This window comes from Aspergillus fischeri, genomic scaffold (genome assembly GCF_000149645.3).
Source record: "Aspergillus fischeri NRRL 181 1099437636249 genomic scaffold, whole genome shotgun sequence".
Taxonomy (NCBI): Eukaryota; Fungi; Ascomycota; class Eurotiomycetes; order Eurotiales; family Aspergillaceae; genus Aspergillus; species Aspergillus fischeri.
Window position 1 is genome coordinate 3,279,193 of NW_001509770.1, and position 23,775 is coordinate 3,302,967.

General features: G+C 53.1%; 8 protein-coding genes across 8 annotated transcripts, besides 8 other annotated features; 4 read left to right on the forward strand and 4 right to left on the reverse strand.

The window, feature by feature from the left end:
- Positions 1 to 855: 855 nt before the first annotated feature.
- On the forward strand, positions 856 to 2,728 carry NFIA_018750 (putative ubiquitin ligase complex F-box protein GRR1; the record flags this gene model as incomplete). Its single annotated transcript, XM_001265070.1, has 3 exons — positions 856 to 1,587; positions 1,646 to 2,332; positions 2,387 to 2,728. 3 exons carry the CDS (start codon positions 856 to 858, stop codon positions 2,726 to 2,728), a joined length of 1,761 nt encoding a protein of 586 aa, XP_001265071.1.
- Positions 2,729 to 3,445: 717 nt separating this feature from the next.
- On the forward strand, positions 3,446 to 6,349 carry NFIA_018760 (M28 family metallopeptidase; the record flags this gene model as incomplete). The annotated part of the gene is made up of 1 exon (XM_001265071.1): positions 3,446 to 6,349. One exon carries the CDS (start codon positions 3,446 to 3,448, stop codon positions 6,347 to 6,349), a length of 2,904 nt encoding a protein of 967 aa, XP_001265072.1.
- Positions 5,213 to 5,286: a microsatellite.
- Positions 6,350 to 6,796: 447 nt separating the features above from the next.
- Positions 6,797 to 6,831: a microsatellite.
- Positions 6,832 to 6,885: 54 nt separating this feature from the next.
- NFIA_018770 (uncharacterized protein) lies at positions 6,886 to 8,082 on the reverse strand (the record flags this gene model as incomplete). Its single annotated transcript, XM_001265072.1, has 1 exon — positions 6,886 to 8,082. The coding sequence occupies one exon, from the start codon at positions 8,080 to 8,082 to the stop codon at positions 6,886 to 6,888; it is 1,197 nt and encodes a 398-aa protein (XP_001265073.1).
- Positions 8,083 to 8,341: 259 nt separating this feature from the next.
- Positions 8,342 to 8,380: a microsatellite.
- Positions 8,342 to 8,381: a microsatellite.
- A 1,703-nt stretch (positions 8,382 to 10,084) lies between these two features.
- On the reverse strand, positions 10,085 to 10,701 carry nut2 (mediator complex subunit NUT2; the record flags this gene model as incomplete). The annotated part of the gene is made up of 3 exons (XM_001265073.1): positions 10,085 to 10,460; positions 10,527 to 10,623; positions 10,671 to 10,701. 3 exons carry the CDS (start codon positions 10,699 to 10,701, stop codon positions 10,085 to 10,087), a joined length of 504 nt encoding a protein of 167 aa, XP_001265074.1.
- A 232-nt stretch (positions 10,702 to 10,933) lies between these two features.
- Positions 10,934 to 10,962: a microsatellite.
- Positions 10,963 to 10,986: 24 nt separating this feature from the next.
- On the reverse strand, positions 10,987 to 14,089 carry NFIA_018790 (putative serine/threonine protein kinase; the record flags this gene model as incomplete). Its single annotated transcript, XM_001265074.1, has 3 exons — positions 10,987 to 12,978; positions 13,038 to 13,135; positions 13,183 to 14,089. The coding sequence occupies 3 exons, from the start codon at positions 14,087 to 14,089 to the stop codon at positions 10,987 to 10,989; spliced, it is 2,997 nt and encodes a 998-aa protein (XP_001265075.1).
- A 335-nt stretch (positions 14,090 to 14,424) lies between these two features.
- Positions 14,425 to 14,462: a microsatellite.
- Positions 14,463 to 16,336: 1,874 nt separating this feature from the next.
- On the forward strand, positions 16,337 to 18,571 carry NFIA_018800 (uncharacterized protein; the record flags this gene model as incomplete). The annotated part of the gene is made up of 1 exon (XM_001265075.1): positions 16,337 to 18,571. One exon carries the CDS (start codon positions 16,337 to 16,339, stop codon positions 18,569 to 18,571), a length of 2,235 nt encoding a protein of 744 aa, XP_001265076.1.
- A 6-nt stretch (positions 18,572 to 18,577) lies between these two features.
- Positions 18,578 to 18,604: a microsatellite.
- Positions 18,605 to 19,109: 505 nt separating this feature from the next.
- Positions 19,110 to 20,561, forward strand: NFIA_018810 (uncharacterized protein; the record flags this gene model as incomplete). The annotated part of the gene is made up of 2 exons (XM_001265076.1): positions 19,110 to 19,472; positions 19,521 to 20,561. The coding sequence occupies 2 exons, from the start codon at positions 19,110 to 19,112 to the stop codon at positions 20,559 to 20,561; spliced, it is 1,404 nt and encodes a 467-aa protein (XP_001265077.1).
- Positions 20,377 to 20,488: a microsatellite.
- A 547-nt stretch (positions 20,562 to 21,108) lies between the features above and the next one.
- On the reverse strand, positions 21,109 to 23,275 carry NFIA_018820 (DnaJ and TPR domain protein; the record flags this gene model as incomplete). The annotated part of the gene is made up of 3 exons (XM_001265077.1): positions 21,109 to 21,346; positions 21,397 to 22,558; positions 22,609 to 23,275. The coding sequence occupies 3 exons, from the start codon at positions 23,273 to 23,275 to the stop codon at positions 21,109 to 21,111; spliced, it is 2,067 nt and encodes a 688-aa protein (XP_001265078.1).
- Between the last annotated feature and the right edge of the window lie 500 nt (positions 23,276 to 23,775).

Sequence of the window (23,775 nt, forward strand, 5' to 3'; positions counted from 1 at the left end):
ACGCCTGTATATTCACATTGATCCTGCCTAGGTCTTATGTCCATGACTCTATTGCGTTGCGCATCTTGAAATCCTAAAATTTCAACTATTTCCAGCTCAGAATCTAAGGTACGGAGATCAATCCTCAAGACAAAGAACGTCGATCCTACCGTGAGGTCCAGCAGCGGGACTGGAACCATCATTTCTTATTTGCCTCCCATCGACCTTAAGACTAATCATCCATCACTTTGGCAGCCGCCGCCCTGTGCTGACTCTCGTTTTCTAGCCGCCCGATCAAACAGCTCTTTGGGTTCCTCGATAGATCCCACCCACCATACCTACAGTTATCTGTCTGCCATATCACTACGCATAGACCGTCTGGATAATGCTACTCTAAGCATAAAATCTCGATAACTCCACCACGTCTTTCCCTCCCCGATCGAGCGTTTGTCGTTTCCCTGGTCAATAATCCGCCCGCCCCAAGCCTCCATTCTCCGCTCCTCAGCCCCTCCCTTACCTTCCGGATTATTGTGTGCAACTGCTGCAGGCACGCTCGGACGCGCGTTCCTATTGATACCTGTCTTCTATTCCCTGTTTCTCGTCCTTTTTCCTTAAACGCTGCGACGGGATCCATCGGCCGGTTTGGACGGCGCCGTGCTTTTGCTCTCATTTCCCTTTTCAGCTTTGCTTACAGGGTCTGCTGGTGTCAAGGGATACCGAACGAGAGTCTCACGCCCTCGAGTGCGGATTTGTGCTGACAGCGGTATCCTTCTCATGTCAAAGTACTCATGAATAGCGTATCTCATGCTGCTGGAGTACCTTGATCAGACAACCCTCATCACAAGACCTCCTCAGGCTTCACACCCGCAATCCAGAATGCCCCGCTCGCGGCAACCACTTCGCTTCTCAAGCGAAGTTCCCTCCGAGTCCTCGTCATCCACCTCTCCCGATCGTACCGTCGATGATGATACCGACTTCTTCATGGCCCAGGCCAACGATTCGCAGTCTTCCGTCGGAGTGGGGAACTTCCGCGAGCCTCGCGACCAGGGTCCAAGAAACACAGTAATTCCTCCGATCGGACGTCTACCGCCGGAGCTCCTTATCTCCATATTCGCGAAGCTCAGTTCAACTGCGGATCTGCTGAGTTGCATGCTGGTATGCCGAGGGTGGGCTGCCAACTGCGTCGGGATACTGTGGCATCGACCGTCGTGCAATAACTGGGACAACCTGAAGAGCGTAACAGCGTCCGTGGGAAAGCCGGATAGTTTATTTGCGTACTCGGAGCTTATCAAACGACTCAATCTCTCTGCGTTGACGGAAGATGTCAGCGACGGCACCGTGGTCCCCTTTGCTCAGTGCAAGCGTATTGAGCGGTTGACCTTGACGAATTGTTCGAAGCTCACGGACAAGGGTGTCTCGGACCTGGTGGAAGGCAACCGGCATTTGCAGGCTCTAGATGTCTCAGATCTACGATACCTTACGGACCACACTCTATATACTGTTGCCAGGAACTGCCCTAGGCTTCAAGGACTCAACATCACTGGATGTATCAAAGTGACAGACGACTCACTTGTTGTCATCTCGCAGAATTGCCGACAGATCAAAAGAGTGAGCTTTAAAATGTTTCTGGTCGATTTACGTTGCCTATGCTAACAAGTACTTCCAGCTGAAACTTAACGGAGTCGTACAAGTAACGGACAGGTCAATCCTATCCTTTGCCGAAAACTGTCCTGCTATCCTTGAAATCGACCTGCACGACTGCAAACTTGTCACAAACCCCTCGGTGACCTCGCTCATGACCACACTTCGAAACCTTCGTGAACTGCGGCTGGCCCACTGCGTCGAAATCAGTGATGCGGCATTTCTAAATCTTCCCGAGTCCCTCTCCTTTGATAGTCTCCGCATCCTGGACCTGACCGCATGTGAGAACGTCAGAGATGATGCTGTCGATCGCATCGTCAGCGCTGCGCCTCGCTTGCGAAACCTTGTCTTGGCCAAGTGCAGGTTCATCACGGACCGCGCAGTGCAGGCCATCTGCAAGCTCGGAAAGAATCTCCATTATGTTCATCTGGGTCACTGCTCCAATATTACCGATCCTGCGGTAATACAGCTGGTGAAGTCTTGCAACCGGATCAGATACATCGACTTGGCTTGCTGCAACCGTTTAACGGATAACAGCGTTCAGCAGCTGGCGACTCTGCCTAAACTTCGACGAATCGGCTTGGTCAAGTGTCAGCTGATTACAGATCAGAGTATTCTGGCTCTGGCACGGCCCAAGGTGTCCCCTGATCCTCTTGGTACGAGTAGCTTGGAGCGAGTGCACCTCAGTTACTGCGTCAACTTGACAATGCCGGTAAGTTTTCTGACATCGGTCTAGGTGTTTGCCAGTACTGATTTTGATGTCTAGGGAATACATGCTCTGCTCAACAATTGCCCTCGGCTCACACATCTCAGTCTCACTGGTGTGCAGGCTTTTTTGGTTCCGGCAGTCACCCGGTTCTGCCGCGAAGCACCTCCGGAGTTCACTCAACAACAGCGAGAGGTGTTCTGTGTCTTTAGCGGTGAAGGCGTCAATCGACTTCGGGACTACTTGAATCACAGTCCTGACTCCACCCGCGAAATGACCGAAGCTACAATGTATGACGATGACGAAGAGTTGGATGAGGACGAAGGCCAAGTGACTGGCCTGATGCATGCGACAGTCATAAACGACGAAGACTATATCGATATCGGACATGCTCACGGTTGATACCCCTCTGCTATTCCTTCGAGCGTATTTTTTCCCGTGGCGCCTTTGTGTGTTTCTCTGCGTTTCTTACTTTTCAACTTTCGCATGACGCTTGTGTCGATTTTGGCATTATCATTCAGGGAATCATGGCTAAAGAGCGGGCGTCCCTTATCATTTCCACCTCATACGTACAAACTAGGACTGTCAGATTTCATCATCTGGAATTGCATCAATAGCGGTTGATACAACCTGGGATTCGGGTTATTCATGTTTGTTTACTTGGGATAGGCATATATATGGCTTTCATTTCTTCTTTAAATTCACGAAGCTGTCAATCTTCGGTTGTAGATCACCATCACGGTGTGACTTATGTCATGGAGTGGGGACTATGAAACGCACTTCTCGACAGTCTACATTATTCTCTCATCGCATCAATACAACAAATGCTCTAGTTATTTTGTCGCTTTATTGATATTGTCTCATCATTGTGCTATATCCATTCGGTTTCGATGAGATAAATTTTGTTGGCCCGAATGAAGTAGTTAGGAGTTGATGCTGCACATCTACATAGCACAGTCTCTACGGAGTATTGCATACCGCTCGCTTCCCCGCTCTCCGCTCTTCGAGCGCGTCTATCTCACCTCCGATCATTCCTAGCTGCGCCTGGGTTCTGAATGCCAGTCGCAGGCGTGATAGTTGAGCCAGAAGCGACTGGTTTTGTTCGAATCAGCGTATTCGATGGCACGTCCTTCGCTTTCACGATCCAATCCCCTCGGATTCACGCCATGGCCTGTCACCGTTATCACGGCGGTCGTGTACCTTGCACTAGTGGTGCCGTTACTTGTCGTCCACCATGTCGTACCTTCGGCTCCTAGCTCGAGCCCGAAGGGATTGAATCTCACCGAAGCCTGGACTGACCTGCAGGTGCTCACGAACGGGTTCCACCCGTACAACTCGCACCGCAACGATGAGGTGCACGAGTGGCTTCTGAAACGGATCCTCGAGCTTATCAACAGCGCACCACCCGCGAGCGAGTATGAATCGGTCGACGAGGCGAAGCCAGACATCGTTGTCTTTGACGATACGCAGTCGAACCTTACTTTCTCCGGCCGCGCCTCGGGCCTCGGGGTGTATTTCGAAAGTACCAATATCATGGTGTATATCCGGGGCTGGGAAGAGGATAAGGAGCGCTGGTGGGAAGACCCGCACGGCCGGCCGGCGGGCAAGGGCGGCGTTCTGGTGAACGCACACTACGACAGCGTGTCGACGGGATACGGGGCCACCGACGACGGGGTGGGTGTGGTCTCGTGCCTGCAGCTGATCAAGTACTTCACCACGCCGGGGCATGTCCCGCGGCGCGGGCTGGTGCTGCTCTTCAACAACGGAGAGGAGGATTTCTTGAACGGCGCGCGTGTGTACAGCCAGCACCCCATCTCGCAGCTGCCGCATACGTTTCTGAACCTGGAGGGAGCGGGCGCGGGCGGGCGGGCGACGCTGTTCCGCAGCTCGGACGCGGAGGTCACGAAACCGTACATGCGGGCCCCGCATCCGTTTGGGTCCGTGTTAAGCGCGAACGGGTTCGAGGCGGGCCTGATCAGCAGCCAGACGGATTATGTGGTGTTTGAAGGCGATCTGGGCCTGCGCGGCCTGGACGTCGCGTTCATGGAACCCCGCGCTCGGTACCATACGGACGAGGACGATGCGCGGCATACGAGCTTGGATTCCGTGTGGCATATGCTGTCTGCCGCGGTTGCCACGACAGAGGGACTGGTCTCGGATGCCAGCGGCCGGTTTGAAGGGCTGCCGCGCGAGGATGGTCGGATTGCCAGTGGGTCTGGGCCGAGGGGGGTGTGGTTCGATCTGTTCGGGAGCGCCTTTGTTGTCTTCGAGCTCCACACGCTGTTTGCGCTGTCGGTGACGCTCCTGGTCGTGGCGCCGCTTGTTCTGCTGGTGACGAGCATCGCGCTGAATCGCGCGGACAAGATGTACCTGTTCCGAGCGTCGGCGTCACCGGAGGACAGTGACGGCAGCGAGGCGGTGCTTTTGCACGGTGTTCGGGGCTTCTTTCGGTTTCCCTTTCTGCTGGTGATCCCCACGGCGGTGACGGTGGGTCTGGCGTACCTGGTCACCAAGTTCAACCCGTACATCATCCACAGCAGCGAGTATGCGGTCTGGAGTATGATGATATCCGCCTGGGTCTTTCTGGCGTGGTTCGTCTCGCGCGTGGCGGACTTTGCGCGGCCGTCGGCGTTCCATCGCGTGTACACGTTGACCTGGCTGTTTCTTGTGGAGTGGGTGTTGCTGGTCATTTCCACGGTCTACGAGAACAAGTACGGTCTGGCCGGGGGCTATTTTGTGTTTTTTGCATTTGCGGGCACGTTCCTTGCGACATGGATCTCGTATCTGGAGCTGTTTGCTCTACCGCGCAAGTCCGAGTACGCGACTCAGCTTGCGCTGCCCTCCCGGCGGGCCAGTAGCCACGGCAGCCGGCTGGGCACGGCCTCTGGCGAGGATGTCGAAGACGGCGAGGACGAGGACGAGGACGACGACGGCACCACGGCGGAGGCGACGGAGACAACCTCTTTGCTGCGCGGACAGCGCACCACCTTTGCCAACTACGTCCGGGTGACGGGTGACTACCTTCGCGATGACGGCGACGAGCCGCGCCAGCCCAACCTGTACGGCCACGAGCAGGCCTGGAGCATCCACCTGCCGAAATGGGTTTGGGTGCTGCAGTTTCTTCTGACCGCGCCGCTCGTTCTGACCTTCGTGGGACCTCTCGCGCTGCTGCTTACCTCCGCCCTGCGCCAGACCGGTCAGGACGGCAGCTCCTCGCTCTTTATTTACATTGCCGTCGCCGCGCTCACGACCCTGCTCTTCATACCGCTTCTCCCGTTTATCCACCGGTACACGCACCACATCCCGCTTTTCCTGCTGTGCGTCTTCGCCGGCACCCTGATCTACAACCTCGTTGCCTTCCCCTTCTCCCCGGCGAACCGGCTCAAGCTCTTCTTCATCCAGGAGGTCGACCTCGACACAGGCGTCAACCACGCCTCCCTAAGCGGCGCCTACCCCTTCGTCCATGACGTCGCCAGCTCCCTCCCCAGCACCGCCGGCCAAAACATCACCTGCGATTTGGACCTGCTCCGACCAAAGTGTTCCTGGCATGGGATTCCCCCGCAGGTAGTCCAGCCTGCCGAAGCATCAAAGATGAAAGACTGGCTCTCGTACAACATTACCAGATCTGACGCCGAGCCAAAAGCCCAGCTCAGCATCTCCGGCCGCAACACCCGCGCCTGCAAACTCGTCTTCGACAGACCTGTTCTGAGTTTCACGGTCGCGGACTCGGCGTATGACCCGCGCTTCCCACATGTGTCTCCGGATGGCACGAAGGAGATTCGACTCTGGAGTCGAGAGTGGGGACATACCTGGACTGTAGATGTTGAGTGGGCTGCAGACACTGAGGAAACCGATGAAAAAGGGCTCAGACTGAGTGGACGGGTAGTCTGCCTTTGGAGCGATGGGAATACGGCGGGGGTGATTCCAGCGCTGGACGAGGTGAGACGGTATGTTCCTGTCTGGGTAGGGGTGAGTAAATTGTCCGATGGGCTTGTGGAGGGGAGTCGACGTTTTGAGATATGATTGCGAGCGAAGCGAGCATGAAGACTCTCATGTAATTTGTGATTGCATCTACCTCTCTATATCTAATCGGTATTGCCTATCTACTACGAGTATGATTGTTGTATTGACTATTTACTATTGGGTATTAACTTCAGTCTGTTTGTAATAGTTGTATGATTCACTTTATCAAGTGAATATATAGTCAGTATGTTATGTACAGTATATGCGAGAAGCTGCCTTCAGCTAGCATAGTCTGGCTACGTCAGTGTCACTGTGGACTGTGGACTGGGGACTGTGGGCCTGTATTCAGGGGTGATGGATATGGTTCCAGGGTCGGGATGACGTGGTATCCAGGAACCATGGAACACAGCCAGTACTTGTGGAGAACATCAAGTATCCATGAATTGTTGAATTCCTCCGTATCATCCGCCACAATCAACTAGAATAAGGTAGTTGAGATGAGTAGCCGATATGATATGATATGATGATATGAATGACGTGATTCGTGACTCATTATTAGTTTGTTAAGGGGTCGAGACTCAATAGAGGTCAAGTTATCAACCCGGTTTATCAGGCGCCGGCGCTGACCCACTTATACTATTGTGCTGTTTATGCAGCGAACCCGTAAAATCTAGCGGACTCACGTCGCGCTGGGTCTCGCCGCTCCAGGACTGCGAGATCTCGGAGTGGCCGGTTCCCTGGTCGGGAAGCGAGGGGGGTGCATTCTCCGAGTGCTCGAACATGGCGATGGAGATGTCATCCGAGTCCATCCAGGGGTGGGAGCGGCGGCGAGCGTTTGCGGAGGATGATGCGGGGGGGATAGCGTGCGTGAGGTCGGATGTGACGCGGGTTGCGTCGACGAAGTCGGGGTAGTGGTATTCGGGGTGGGAGTAGCTGGCGGTGTGATGGATATAGTGCTGATGGTGGCAGTCGTCGATGGCGACGCCGATGGGGTCAGATTTCCAGACATGGTTGTGGACGAGGTAGACGAGTTTGCCGAGGACGGCGAACTCGAGCTTGAGCTTGATGCTGTAGATGACGCCCTTGAGCATGGTTTCCATGATGTATTTGTTCATGTATTCGACGACGAGCAGGCCGAGGTCCATGAGGATGATGATGAGGTTAATGGCGACGAGCTGGTACATGATCTTGCGCTTGCCGCGGTCCGGGTCGAGGCGCAGCATGCGGATGGTTTCCCAGATGTAGAGGGCGGAGATGATGAATTCCTGTATACAGAAGCCGGTCATCTGGATCTTTTCCATCACGTTGTAGCCGCGGATGTAGGCCGGGGCGTCGACGGGGCCGGCCATGTTGGAGCCGTAGGTCAGCACGGTGGTGGGGATGTGGAAGATGACGGCATCGACGAGGATCATGGTGAGGACGCGGCGCAGGATGCGTGGGTTGCGCAAGACCAGGTGCAGGCGTGAGTAGAGTACGATGGACTGGCCGGTGACCATGCACCACCAGCCGACGGTGATGAAGGTGACGGACAGCCAGGTCTGGTCGGTCAACTGGAAGAACTTGAGGAGGAAGCCGACCGAGTAGGGGAGGAGCCCAACGGACGAGGAGATGAGCAAGCTCCAGAAGTAGGTGCCATGATACTTGCTAAAGGTGACGAAGACGAGGATGACGAGCTCGATGGCATTGTACCAGGTGATTCCCGCCAGAGTCGCAATGGTGATTTTCAACGCCAGGCTATCGCCTGTATATCCCCCGGTAATGCCATCTCCAGGAGCTCGAGTCCCATGGAGCATGCTGTATCTAGGTGAGGGGGGTACGAGGCATGCTGTTGTTGTACTTGGGTTGAAGCCAGGAGTATGGAAGAGCGAAGAAAGGTGTACGGAGTAAAAGATCTGTCTGGGGGAAAAATGAAAATAGAGCAATCAGGTGAGGAAGGGTCAATCAATATAGTAATAAGTAATCTCTAATACGGAGTAGTACTAACAGCATTATTATTATTAGCGGAAGTATTTTAGACGTGGGGAGAAACCGGGGCTGTACACTACACCGTCGTATTATTATTATTATTATTATTATTATTATTATTATTATTGCGCTGTCACGGTGATTTATTATCTTGACACTACTCCGTATGTTAAAAAGAATGAGACCAATAAAAAAGACAAGTGATTGAATGAATGATATATCTACAGACCGATATACCCCGAAGCACGATAATATGACTGGTCGAGTCTATAGGGTCGTACTATCATACTACTCTTTTTTGACTTCAAGATCCGTGGATTTCTCGTCTCCACAACTGTCAATAGTTCATAGCCAAAATAAATCAGATGAGATCATGAGTCCATTCTGATCGACAGAGGGAAGAAAGAATCTCTGACTATGGAGTATCTACGACTCAGCTTACCGTTTGATCAGCGTTACTCAGCCAAGGGCAGATTTCCAATCCAACGTTGTTAGCTGTTGGCCAAGTTGGTTGTGATTGACTCGAATGTTCGGGCAATAAAACTACGCAGGACATCTTCGAAGTTCGAATGAGAGTGATAGTGTCGTGTCGTGTGCAATTCAACAGCATACTCCCCCTTGGGTATAGACTCCGTCGATCCCCTGATTCATTATTACTTGCCAAGTCACTAACCTGTGCTGGATCTCTCCACGAAGACCCTGGTTTGTCTCTGATCACTATCAGCCAGTCCAGTTTAGGATTGATTCTCGTCCTGAATCCTCCGGAATATCTCCGTATTCGAATTATTTACCTCAGTCATTGCGACTCTGCGAGTCTGTGTATTGATCGTTGCTGTCAAGTGGACCTCAAGCTAGCCCTCGTGGGTCGTCCATCGCAAAGGACACAGAAATGACCGTGCGAGTAATGACTTCATCTACGGAGTACTGGTCAACACCTATGTACCGACAACCTGAATCCTGACCAGTCGAAACTAGCCAACTTCCCGTCTTCATTTCATTGGGAACAGTCACTTCTGGGAATCATGCGGTGTGCTTGTGCCGACCTCTGCTTGTATGCATGCGCGATAGGTCTACCTGCTCTGTCTACTCAGACAAGCATATCACTTCTCTAGCTCTACCTTACCAACTCCAGTGCGAGAGTATAATGATTTACTCTGTGTTTTACTCAGAGTGGAAGGTTGATGATTGACATCATCGGCTGATCGTCCGTGTTGTTTCCTTAACTCCCCGAGGACACAAAGTCTAATCTTATGCCTGTAGTCTGGAGTCTGGACGTTACACGGCGAGGCCTCGAATAATATCATCAGATCTCTACCTTTTTGCTACTGTAGTGGGCTACTACCTAGTACCCAAGGATCATATCATTATCCCTTACTCCACACGGAGCCAAAACAGAAACATTCTCAACCTCAACCTCAATCTTAATATTAATCACCACCACGTGTAGGCGCAAGGAGTCTCATATTGAATATTAATGAATGCTACGTCTCCTTGCTCGATAGTCAATGCTGCCTCGGCTTCAACTTGGCAGTTTTGGCACCGACAGTAACGGTAACCTCCGCGAGGATCGCCGAATCCTTCTCCTGTCTTAGTTCGTACTGCTAGTAAGTAGTAACATGAGAAACACCGGAGATCAAACTGTCGGAGTTTGTTTCATTAAACAGATGGTATCTCTATGCTTTTACTTCATTACCCCTGACTGAGCAGCCCAAACTCCAGCCTAAACAAAACCATAACGCCTTGCCATATGATATATCCCCGTCGCAATCACTTCCAACTCCGGAATTCACCCAAGCCAAACCAAGAAACAAAGGAAAAAACCCCCTTTCCTTACTGCTCAGTATCAACCCTGGCTCCCCCCGTAGCAGCAAGCACCCTCTCCACCTCCCCCCGACACTCCGGCATCGCACTCCTCATCTCCCTAGCAAGCACATCCCGGAAACTCGCAAACGCCTCCTTCTTCCCCTTCAGATCCTGGTTCCCGCGCTGCACCAGCTCCACGAACTCCCGCGTGTAGATGTCCGGGTTGCGCGCTGCGTCCACATAGTCGATTATCTCGGGGGGCAGTTGGATGTCGCGGAGGAGGGGGTCGTTTGCACTTCCTTCGGGGGTGTCGTCCTGCTTTTCCTTCTGCTCTTCGTCTTGCGACGGGGGCTGCGGTTTGGTGTGTGTTGAGAGGGTGGAGAGCGCGAGGGTGAGGTTTTTGCTGTTGCATCCATTTGCATCAGTATCAATCATCCATTTGATGAGGGACGGTGAAGAAAAGAATTACATTTTCCTGACGAGCTCGGTCTGAGTCTCTGGGCCTAGGTAGCCGTGGACGGCGGATTGGATCTCGAAGAGGTGTTGGATTACCTCCTTGAGGTCGTCTGTATTCGGTCAGAAACATTAACCTGATAGTAAGTGTGTAGCGTACCATCCACGGTGCTTAATGTGATTGGGGCCATTGGTGTGTATAGTGGTTAGGATGGACATGGATTTATTTGACTTCACTGTACTTTTGTAATGACCAGGAGGCGGACAGCTACTGGCGGGGCGGCACTAACCCTTTGTGGTAATTTCACCACCACTGCTTCAATGTACTCAAGACTCAAACTACAGGGACAAATGAAGCTAATTGGTTGAGGCTGATATGTTCATTTAATTCAATATGTATATATGATATTAATTAGGCCATAGGCCAACTGCCAATGCCAATGCCAATGCCAAAGGCAAGCCAAGTCTACGCACAATTACACCTCCTTGGTCCTCAGACCTGCAAACTTCGGTATCTCAATCTCCGTTTCGACCATCTCCAGTCCAGACAGACTGGGAAACCGCCGGCTGAAGCTGGCCTCCCAGTCCTCGCCCGGGTCGCTCGGTGTCGCCTGTGCCGTTGGACTGCGCTCCTCGCCCGAGGACCGACCCAGGTCGGGCCCACCCACACGAAGCCCTTTCGGCTTGGGAGGCGCCATTGGCCGCGATCCCGTGCGTGCGGTCTCCTGCCTGGAAGCGCTCGCCGGTCTTGCAGTCTGCTGTTCTTGAGCCAAGTACGTGGCTCCGCTTCGTGTGCCTGGCCGCGACTCCGGTCGGCCTTCCGTCTGCTTCGCCTGCAAAGCAGCAGCACTCGACTCGTCTGTGTACCGCCCGTAGCCCGTCGCCGTCTTCTGAGGTGGAGGCTTGTTGCTCTGCCCAAGCAGTGTCTGCACCCTGCTCTTAATCGCCGACGACCTGGGCCCGTCGGTTCCCACCACTCGGGCCCCTCCCTCTCCTTGTTCCGCAACCCGGCGCCGGTACTCGGCCGCTGCCGCCGCCACTCGCTTCTCCTCCTGCGAAAGCCGCCGGCGCTCGAGCTCGCGCCGCATCTCCGGGGATATATCCTCGCTGCTCTCCTCGCCACTCGAACCGGCCGCGTAGTTGGGCACTTCCGATGTTGTCACAGAAGGCAATGGCTTCGCGGCGTCCTCTGCGGTGGGAGACGGCGATTTGTCCTGATTGCTCTGTTCGAAGCGGCGGAATGCGTCGCCGAATCGACCTGCAAACAACGTCTTGGTGCCGGAAAGCGACAGCGTGGAAAGACTCGTGCGCTTACTGTGCTTGTGGCTGCCACTGTACCGCTTCTCGCGCTTCCGGTTGAGTTCCTCTTCCCTGGCACGCAAGAAGTCCACATCCGACGAGATATTGGCCCGTTCGGACATGTCCATGTCGGTGCGCGCGTGCTGCAGCGGCGCGCCACCTTCGTACATCGGTCTGCTCAAATCCAGAGACGACCGAGCGCTCTCGGACCCCCGCGAGAACTCCAGCCTTGATCCGGTATGGACAGAGACCGGGCGCGCCTTGCCGTTGGCCGACTTGGACCGGCCTACGGGAACATCGACGTCCAGGTTCGGTCGCGCCCCATCCAACGAGGGCCGTGACGACGCTGATGACAGTGAGGACGACTTGTCGAAGGAGGTCTTGGGGTGTGGCTCCGGTCTCGTCGATAGGGTTGGAGGCGACGGCGCCTTGTTCGGTCTCACAGACTTCTGATCTGCCTCAGCCAACCAAGACGGATTGGACGGCTGGCGGTGATGATCCGACGAAGGGAACCTGTAAATATTACGGCTGGATGGTTTGATCTCTCCTGGCGTGGATGGAGGCGATGTCATTGTCCCAGTCGACACCATGGTGGGTCGCTGGGGAACAGGCTGGTACAATGGAGCCTGCTGTGACGGCTGCTCTTGGACATGTCGCGGTGGCTCGACAGGCTTTGTCTCCACTGAGGACGTCTGAGGTCGCTGGCTGATCGGTCGTTCTTCATTCTGCGGCTTTGCAAAGGCGTCGTCCGCAAGAGCATTCGTGAGTCTCCGCGCAAGATCTTCATCTTCCGACTTCTTCTCTACCACAGTCGGCTCAAAGTCAAACTTGTCCTTTTCCTCGTTCAGAATCTGGAACTGATCAAGCGACGGGAAGCGATTCGAAAACTCCTCGATGGAGTTTCGCGACTTGTGGCCACTGCCGTCCAGAGCAGCAAAGGGGTCTGTAGAAGAACCAGCGCGGAAGGGAGACGGGCTCGGTTTCGCCGAGTTGTGTTGAGAATGATCCGGTCTGGTCGGACGTCCTCGACGCATCGGCGCAATTTCCGGAATAATTTGTGTTTCCTGGATAGGTGGAGAGAACACCGCTCCCACTTGAGGTGCTTCCACCGGGGAGGGGGGAAGTTCCTGATAACGACGAGATTCCGAGATAGAGCGATTGGCATATATCTAGGGTGGAAAAGACGTGAGATTCTTGAATCCGCTTGTGGGTAGAGCAGACTGCTTACATCGCGAATAGGAACTTCCTTTCCTTGCATGCTGCATACCTCGCGCAGTACCTCATAGATAGTAGGACGCTTCTGTGGATTCTCCTTCAACATCCATGCTACTTGCTGTCAGTATTCGCATAATCCAACACACGTGGCAACTCACCGATGAGCGCTTTCAGACGATCCGAGAATGGGGGATATGAATGGAACTTGTAGCTCGCATTCAGAATCGCCATTTGGCCGACCTCTTCGAACGGAGTAGTGTAATAGCACAGCTTGTATAACAAAACTCCTAGCGCCCAGATATCACTCTTCTCGTCGATCGGCTGTTTGCGGTAGACGTCAATCATCTCGGGGCTTCGATACTGCAGTGTCGTGTGTCGTTGAACGTCATCCTCAATCAAACGACCCTCCGCAGCCGAAGTCGCAGCCGGACGAGGTGGAGCCGCAGAGCCAAAGTCGCAGAGTTTATAGAGAGGGGTATTTCCCTGGAAGGAGATGAGGACGTTCTCGACCTTGAGATCGCGGTGCAGCAAAGGGGGTTTGAGATAGTGCATGCAGGCCACCCCCTCCGCCACATCCGAAAAGATCTTGATGATCTCCGGCTCTGTCAGCCGGTTCTGCAACCGTGTGTTCATAAAATCAATCAGACCTCCTCCGGAGCAAAACTCCATGAGCAGAAACACCTCGTACCCGCCTCCTCTCAGCTGGGACGCATGGGAATCGATGTACTTGACGATGTGCCGGTGTCCTTTGAGTTTCTTCATTGTCTCGACCTCCGTCCGCATATTCGCCAATGCAGCCTTATCGGGGACCGCAACTCGCTTCAACACTGCCCGATCGGAGCCATCGACGGGCTGGGAGAGTCGCACGACGTAAACATGGGCAAAACCACCCTCGGAGAGGTATTTCTCAACCACAACTCGATGGCTTCCGACTTGAACCTTGGTTCCTGGTAGGAAGGTACCTGCTGGAGCAGTCACAGCCGCAACTGGATTGAAGGTCTGGATAGGCCGGGGAGGAGCGGCGTGAGACTGGTAGGTTTGGGTAGGGGGATGATAGGAGGACATGATGGACTGTGAGCCCTCGGAAGGGCGAGTGTCGATACGGCCAAACTGCGTAATCTACCGTCGCTGCATAGAGGAGGGAGAGAAGGACACAATGAGAGAAATAGTTCTTGGTTCAGCGTGGAAGCAGACCAGTCTACAATGAGGACAGTTGGCGGGGAGGCGGAGAAGCGATGTGAGGCGGTACCTGACTGCCCCCACTGGAAAAAGGGGAGTGATTCGATAGGGTGTACTCTGTGGTAAGAAGTGTAGGAGGGTCAAGAGAATATGGAGATGCTGACAAGTAAATCTTGGTCCAAGTGAACCTCGACTGACCAGCAGCAGCAATGCCAGTAAGTAACTAACAGCACTCCGTAGTAAACTACAGTCCTCCGTAGGTACATAGGCAGCGGTGATGATGGCGGAGGATCAATCTAACCGTTTTGAGAGGTTGGTTGGTAGGCGGCTCCCATTTCCCCGACCGCCACGACCCATCATTATCTACAACGTTCTAGTTGAGCTTCTCGAGTTGGTGTTATATCTCTGAACCATCTCTCCCTACGTGTTTCCAGTTGGACGTTTCTCGTCTATCATATGAATTGAAGAGCCCTTGTAGGAGGTAGATTTACTGACAGTGTCTTGCACTTCTCGTGATCATCAGGCACCGTCGCCTGTTGATCATGGGATTCCCCGGCCATCTTCCGACCGACCCCGATGATGCTAACTTCACCTCGACCATAGTCCACGTTCCTTAACTGATCAATGGTAGAGGATATCTGCCCACTGGGGATCCCAATGGCATGCCATATTCTCGAGATCACTCAATGCTCCACGGCTTATAAGCTTCGAGTGAGAGTCGAATGGTCAAGTGTTTGCATTGAACGCTTTTCAAGGCAGGATAGGGGTTCAAGCAGAACATACACAGATCTCTGCTTGGATATCTGACTAGTGCCATGAAAATCCCCAACAAAACCCACTCCGGAGGAGATTGCTTAGGACTGAGGAAAACGAGCATCGAGAAGAGGCATACGGAGTACCTTCTCCAGCCCGTCCATGCAGGCATAATATTATGTAAGCTATTTTTATACGTAATTATATGCAGTTATGTTCAACCAATCAACAACCAGTAATGAAAGACGAACCATCGCCAAATGGAGGAAATTCAAAACAAACAAAGGCGTGGCACCGTCACTGACGAGTGACGACTGCCAAAGAATGCGCCAACTGTAAGAACGGGCACATTCTTCGGAGAATGCTCTGGTTAAGCTTGATTGTAAAAGTTGTTAAATCAGAGACATGAGAATTCTTTGAAGAGTTTATTCAGAGTTGAATCTCGATAAAGAAATCATGGATGGCATTGTGGTACACTAATGGAGCGGTTACTTGGTCATATTATAATAATTCCGTCCAGAATCTTAGTTTTAGACTGCACACCGATGAAGAGGTCTTTAATGATTGTTCAGATTCAATAACTTGAAGGATCACTATCTCATTCTCAATTTCTCAGTGTGTGTAGAGAAAAGTGCAGTGGCGAATCAGTACTCTGTTTCAAATGAGTTGAAAATTATCAGATCTATATATCGCAAGAGTCATATATACAAGCACTCCCCAGGTCGTCCATGCGTCAACAAGTATCTGTCAATCATAAACATAAGATAACCATTCTTCTCTCCGTTACACGAGTCTCAACGGTCCTTCGAGTTTGATGAATTAATTGGCAATAACCTGCCAACATTACGTATGTAGTATCAATCTACCAATCCTTTGGCTGCCGCTGATCAATCACACCTTTCCACAGCCTCCTCACCATTGCCGCCTGGTCTTTTCCCTCTCCATCCCACTTCCATCCTCACCCACATCGATTCCATAGTCTCCCAGCTGTTCTTTTGGGATAACCTCGGAGCGCAAAAAGCTGGCTTTTAGTTTATCATAGTATATCATGTAAGTGGTACTTCGTTTGCAATCGTGCCCACAATCCATTTCGGACGCTGACAACGGCTTTCCAGAAGCAGGTCAAGCGCTGGAGGCCACAACGCCTCAGTGCCGTCTCAATGATTCTGAGAATATGAACAAATCGTCGATTACGTCTATGCCTTCAGCCTGCCAACAATACAAGAACACATTCAAAACCAAGCCCACTAGACTGCTGCGAACGGGTCTTTCTCATCAATAACAAGTGTCAACAGCGTTCGGTATCCTGACCTCAGTCGCGGCAATCCAAAGACTTGCTCAAGGGCCAGCGCTGTAGTCCAAACACCATAAGGATTGACAATGGACGGCCCTCCGCCGCCTCCACCGCCTCACGGCGAGAATCCGAACACGACTCACGGATTCAAGAAAGGCTCCGGTCTTCCGGATGGAAACTATGATATCTTTATCATCCCACCTCATTCCTCGGGCTCTGGTTTTCTATACCTTCCCTCGCTACAGACTCACCGGAATAGCTTCCTGGCCGGCGCTGTGTCCGCACTAGCGGTGGTTTACATCTGGCAGACACTGTCTCCCATTGTGAAGGCATGGTATCTTGCTACAGCTGCCAATGGTGGCGGAATGGGAGTTGCGGTCCTATTGGCCATCGTTGGCATTGCGGGATGGGGGTTTGGTGCATACCAAGCACATATAGCCGGTGCAAACCGAGACTCCGGAGGAAGCTCTCAATCCCGCCAGTCTGGGCCAGGGGCCCCTGGGGGACCTGGTGGAGCTGGGTTTGGAGGACATGGAGCTGCCGGCGGTGGCGGCTCTTACCATCAGTCTTCAGGTGCAGGCCCTGGCCCGGACTATTCGAGAGGGCCCAATTTCGGTGGCCCTAATCCAGGGCCGCAAGGGGCTTACGGCAGTGGGGGTAACTATGGAGCCGGCCCCGGCCCAGGAGGCCCGTATCCTGGGAATCAGTATGGCGCTGGCACCGCGCACCCACCACCGAATGCCGGGACCCCACCCCATACACCTCCTCCGAATGCCGACCCGGGCCCGGAGAAAGCAGAGCCGACTTCTGGCAGGAGCGAAAGCAAAAGTAAGAGCGGCGAAGATTGGGAACGAGCTCGTGAAGAAACGAGGCGGAAGGAGGAGCTCAAGCGGAAGATGGAAGAATTCAAACGAAAGAGGGAAGCCGAAGCACGAGAAAAGCAGAAGCAGCGGGAACGCGAGGCCATGGAGAGGGAGCTTCGAGAGCGCAGAGAGCAGCTCGAGAGAGAGATGGCCGAGGCAAAGGAGAAAGCCGAAAGGGAAGCGAGGGAGCGAGCTGAAAAGGAGGCGGCAGAAGCTAGAGCAAAGATCGAGCGCGAACTTGCCGAAGCGAAAGCTAAGGCTGAGCGTGAGGCAGCCGAGGCCAGAGAAAGGGCCGAGCGAGAGGCTGCAGAAGCCAAGACAAAGGCAGAGCGCGAAGCAGCTGAGGCTCGAGCTCAAAGACTTGCTGCTTTGGCCAAGGAAAGAGAGGCTAGAGCCAAAGCCAAAGCCGAAAAAGAGGCCGCAGAAGCAAAAGCCAAGGCCGAGAAGGAGGCCGCTGAGAAAGAGGCTGCCGCAAAGGCCGCCGCTAAAAAGGAAGCCGATGCCAAATTCGCCGCGCTCAAGGAAGCTGCTGCGAAGAAGTATGCCGAAAAGAAGGCCAAAGATGCCCAGGAAGCAGCAGCTAAAGAGGAGACAGCGGCGAAAGCAGCAAGCAACAAATCCCCAACGGGGTCAACGGCTCCCAGGACCCCGTCTCCAAAAAAGCCAGCGTATACGGGCAGTGCTCGGACACCAACAACTGCGGACGAAGATGATGCCTATTCCTTCCGGCCATACGACCGACCCCGCCGACCCTATGCGGGTACATCAGGATCCTCGGTCTATTCTGAATCTTCCTATGCTCCTTCGCAGTCGACAGCTCGGACGACTCCGCCACCTTCAACCAGAGGCGCCTACTCGACCAAAGATCCGGACAAGATTGTCATCCGAGGCGTTTATGCCTTCAATAACGCCTTCCTGCGAAGTCCTGTGGCGCAGTTGGTCTCTGGCCAAGGGATGGTGACCGATGGACTGGTGTTGCGCATCACTACCGAGGGACTCTTCATTGACGACGACATCCGAGGTGTACCTCAGCGCGAATGGGATGTCAAGGCCTGGACCATGAAACTGGTGGAGGTGTGGTGTCCCCAGTATGGAGCGACGGCGCAAGGCCGTCCAAACCCTAAGCCCGCCAACGTGTTCTTCCGGCGGAGCACCAATGAACCAACGCCGGAGGAGTCAGACGCGAATCTTGTGAACTTTCTGAAGGTGTGCAAGAACAAGTGCCGACTGGCAGCACCTGACGCGGAGGAGCATGGAGGGCTGCATGTCCTCCGGGCCAGCATCCGCGACCAGGAAGGTCGCCGTTATGTCTTCGTTCTGCAGGAGACTGAAGGGTGGAAGGTTGCCGTGGGCCTGCAGCGTCTGCGCAAGGGCACACAGGCCAGAGCACTGGGTGTGTTGGGCATGGCCGGAAATGAATGCCGGACGCTGCTGGGGAACCTTGGTTATGTTGCATAGTCTTTGCTATTGAGCGATCTATTGAGCGATCTATCCGTTGTGTTTTCATTATCGTTCTCCATCCACTCATCATTGCATATTCGACAGCACATTCGTTATGAATACCCCAAGATTCCCCTCATGATTTTTAGTTATGATCGAATTGTACTGTTTCTATTTCTTAATGACCTTGTTAGTGAGATCCTCGTTTATCTGCATATAGGGTGTACATAATTGAGCATCCATTCATACAAAAAAACCTATTTATCCTTGTAGATAGTTGGTAGCGGGTGACGTTATGTCTTGAGGTGACGCATCCACGTGCTCACCTTCAACCTCGTCAGCCTTCTACTTACCTTCATAACCATCATCATCGCATCGTATGCCGCATCACAGCTCCATCATTGAATAGACCAAACCGCTCGTCTTCTCATTTCATCATGTCGTAATCTACAATCTGTATGCAAGTTACCAACGCTCTTCTGCGAGCTTCTTGCCATTATCCGCTCTACAATCCTCCAAATTAATACTCGAGAAAGAATCAATCTAAAACGGTATCATGTCCGAGATCGGTCCTTCAGACCATCACCATGACTCTGCATCTACCTATCAACCGTCAATGCTAGACGAGGATCAATCTCATAGCGCAGCTCCCCTCTTACCCAAGTCTGATGATTATGAGACCGCATCAGCAGACGGGATGAAAGAGCTCGAAATGGGAGATGTCAAGAATCTCAGCCCGAGCCCGAGCCCCAGGCCAGGTTCGACTTTCATGGTTGACGATGAATGGACCCCAAGGTTCAAGCGGAGCCATACTCGAACCAGAAGCGTCAGACGGACCTGTCTGCTGTTCCTTCTCAAGGCTGTTCTAGCCGTTTGGTTGAGTGTAATGCTTTACAACGTCATTCGGTATTGTGCGAAGGTAAGTCTGCCTGCATCTATGATCGTAAACACTACTGACTGACTGCAGCAGTCGCCCAAAACTGGTGATCTCCCAGACACCAGCAGCAGCACCAGCGACGGGGGTAGCCCCGCGTCTACACCTACATCCAATGACCGGAGAATAACAATCGACTCCAACACCGGGAACATACACGGCGTGTACCCCCTCTACGACTCCCTATCCCTCACCACAACAACAGGTAACATCACCGTAGCCATCGCCCCGCAGCCCGCACACCCAGACCACCCATTCGAGCCAGCGCGGCTGCACATCCGCTCCCTCTCGGGGACAGTCACCATCTCATTCACCGCGCCAGAGGCAGCCGTCCTCCCGGACCTCGAACTAGCCATGGAGCTGGAGCTGGAGCTGCACCAGGATGATAACGACTCACTGCCACATACCGAGATCATGAAAACCTGCGATCTACCGGCCCGGCCGTACGAGCTCGACATACAGACAGAATCGGGCCCCATTGCTGGTCGAATGGTCTTTTCGCGCTCTGCGCGGCTGGTTTCGGGCGGCGGGGACATCACTGCCATGCTTATTCCGGTTATTGGTGGTGTTGGCGAGGATTGTACCACGGAGATGTGGCGGAATGTGTCGATCGTGACGGAGGCGGGGGCCGGTGAGCAGCGGATTCATGTTACGGAGCCATATGTCTTGCGCTCCAAGGCTGGGGATGACGCTGAGGCCAATTACTTTGTGGCGGGGTGTCATGTTGCGGGGAACGGGGGCATGGAGGTTGCCTATCCGGCTGCTTGGGCTGGGAATGTGCATGTGCGTACTGAAGGTGGGAGTGTAAGGCTCGAGGGGGAGGGCGTGGAAGTTGCGGAGTCGGGAGAGGGGATGGTTGATGCGCTGGTTGGGACGGGGAGGATCAGTAATGATGAGGAAGACGAAGACGATGATGACGATGACGACGATGACGATGAGGAAAGTGATGATGCTGAGGATGATGATGACATTGAGGAAGACAACGACGATGACGACGACGAAAGACGACTAGGAGGATGGATGGACGTAACCTTCAGATCCAAGGAGGGGTCAATCCTGTTCTATGTTGGGTAAATGGATTCGACAGCCAGAAAAGTCTTCGTTTGGAAGTGCGAATGAACCAGCAATGGCATATTCATGTCTATTAGACACAACCCAATAAGTGATCGACCATGGAAAATATGTCATTCATATCAAAAGGAAGCATCATCATGCCCCATCAAAATCAGTAACCGTACATGGAGTATATAACGCCTTACAATGACTTCCGCCACGCCTCAAATCAAATGATCTGCTTCTGCTCGAATCCCACTCATACGTGGCAAGCCAATGAAACAAAACGACAAAGAACCTCGACCCGCATCCATCAGGCCGATAAAAGTGGGAAACAAAAGGGACGCCAATCTATCGCATCAGGCATCAGGAGCAGTCCGAAACCATCAATGCAATGCACCCAGGAAACATTTTGAAAGACGACACACGTATGCATGGAGCGGCCAGTTATGCACATGAAAGAGGCAAGACCAAAGCAGAAGACTTCTATCGTCGTTGTGGTATCAATCACATCGCTTCACGACCTTTTCCATCTATCGTGGTTGAAACTGTCGGGTTGAGTCTGAGTTTAGAAAGGGAATCCACCAGGGAAGCCCTGAGACTGGTGGTGGCCGCCGAAGGGATGGCCACCGGCCGAGGCGAATCCTCCGCCGCCGTTCATCATGTTGAAGAGAACGCTGGGATCGATGTTGATGTGAGTGGCACCACCCATGCCGCCCATGCCGCCCATACCACCGAAGCCACGGCCGGCAAACATTTCAGCAGGGTCAATGAGATCATCGCCATTGTCGTAGGCAGCGCGCTTCCTATATGATGTTAGAATCTACCAGTACCATCAAGCCGACGGGAAACTTACTGAGGGTCGATCAAAGTCTCGTAGGCCTCTCCAATCTCCTTGAACTTCTCGTCACCGGCCTCACCATCCCGGTTCTTGTCGGGGTGGTACTGGATGGCGAGTTTGCGATAGGCCTTCTTAATCTCCGACTCAGATGCATCCTTGGAGACACCAAGAATCTTGTAGTAGTCCTTCCGTTGAGCCTTCTTCAGCTCAAACTCTGCGCGGCGAATGTCCTCCTGAATGCCCTTCTCACCGGGGTTGGCCTCTGCCACCGCCTTGTAGTCGCGGATGGCCTCTTCCCAATTGCCGGCGCCACCGTAGGCCTTGGCGCGCATCTTCTGCGCCTTGACGTACGAGGGGTCCAATTTCAGGGCCTCATTGCAGTCGTTGATGGCGTTCTCGTATTCCTTCAGGTTAATGTATGCCTGAGCTCGGTTCTGCAGAATCTTGGAATTCATGTCCTTGTTCTGAGGGTCCACCTCGAGCGCTTCGGACCACAGCTCGATAGCCTTGCGGTAATCCTTGGCCTTGAAAGCATTGTTTCCTTCCTCTTTGGTGCGAGTAAGCTTCTGGACAGTGCGCAGCAACTTGATCGCCGGTTTCATGTCCGGATCCAGACCCAGACACATCTTGAGCGTTTTCAAAGCTTGTTCGGATTCTCCCAAGCCGTAGTACGCACGAGCACGGATCATAAGGGCATCGGGGTCCTGGTTGTTCTCGCGGAGCATAGAAATGGCGATATCCTGCGCTTTCCTCAACGAGTTTTCATTACCCATCTTCAGTTGTGCTTCGGCAGTCAGGAGAGTCCACTTGCGGGGTTCCTTGACTCCACGGCCCAGCAGCTGCCGTGCCTGCTCAATGCAGAATAGCACCATCGACACACCTCGATCTTCCGCCAAGGTTTCCTCGGCTTGTTTGATGAAGCGCTGCATCTTTTCAGGAGCGGCACGGTCGGTCGCAGAGGCGGGGGGCTGAACACGGGATAAAACCTCGAGAGCCTCGGACGGACGTCCCAACGCAGTCAGAATGCGGGCCAGGCGATACATGATCTTGGAGTTGTCGGGATCCAGCTCCAGTGCGCGCTCGGCATCTTCTAAAGCTTCGAGGTAGCGGTTGGCAGAGAGATATGCCGCAGCCCGGTTGGAGAGGTAGATGGAGGAACTGGGGTTGATTTCAATGGCTAACCAATTAGCCTTGTGGGATACTTTAGATACGAAAATGCATACTCACCTTTGGTGAACTCTTCAATTGCGCGATTGTAATTTCCGTCCTTGAAAAATTTATTGCCCGCCAATTTGAATGAGTCGGCTTCGGCGACCGAGCCATTGGACTTGTGCGGCGGCGGGGTAGGAGTCCGCTCAGTCTGAACGCCGTTCACACCATTGGTGTTCTGGGAAGGAGAGGCAGGCGAATCGATATCCATTGAACTTCGATCGGCGGCAGAAGCCATGGCGGATAAACGACGTAGCTCGTCGGGGTGAAGATTCAAAGGATGAAAGTCGGGATCGCTGGAGTAACGATCGAAGGTGGAGGATAGCCGGGAGGTAGGGAAACTGAACCTCGCAGCGGAGGCGTCCTTGGACGAGGAAGATTTGGATTTAGCGGAGGTCTGAGATCTCGACTTGGATTTGGACGATCTCGAGGAGTGAGAGGACGGTGGATGAATGGATGATGAGGAAGAGGAACGGGAGTCGGCGGTGGGTGTGGAGGGAGAGCGAAGATGAGGATGATGACTGGGGGTGTGGCGAGACGAAGAAGTCGAAGTCGAGGAAGACCGAGAAGGAAGAGTCTCCGTCGATAGAGGAGGACTTTTTGGCGATGAAGTCTTCTTCGAATCCTCTTTGGATGAAGTGGATCGCTTGGATTTGTGACGGGCAAAGAGTTGAGGAAGAACCATCTCTTTTTCTTCTTACGGCGTTTTCCTGTTCTGGTCTTTTTTCTGGTTATAAAAAACTGCAGTCGCTGATTGGCTGAGGGTATCGAATGTCAGCGAAGGCGGTGGAAATGTTTATCTTGATATTCTTCCGCTGGTATACTGGTGAGAGCAGGCGATAGTGAATAATATAGAGATGCGGAGGATGAGATCAAGAAGAATATTGGATATCCAAAATCAATTCACGGTGCGTTCACAAGATCGTGAATGGGACGTGGTTAGGAGGAGAAGGATGCCATAATAGAAAATGTTGATGCTGCTGATGCTGAAGTCATGTGCTCTCAAGTACTGTGTTACCTTGTTGTATAGCAGAGAAGTGAGAGCTGTCAATTCATCAACAATCTTAACGAAGAACGAAGTTTAATATATTAATGAATGACTTGTTATCTTCTCTGATCATCCTCTCAGATTATATCTATCTATCTTGTGATCAATCCTCCACCCCGTTCACTTAGCCTCAGAGA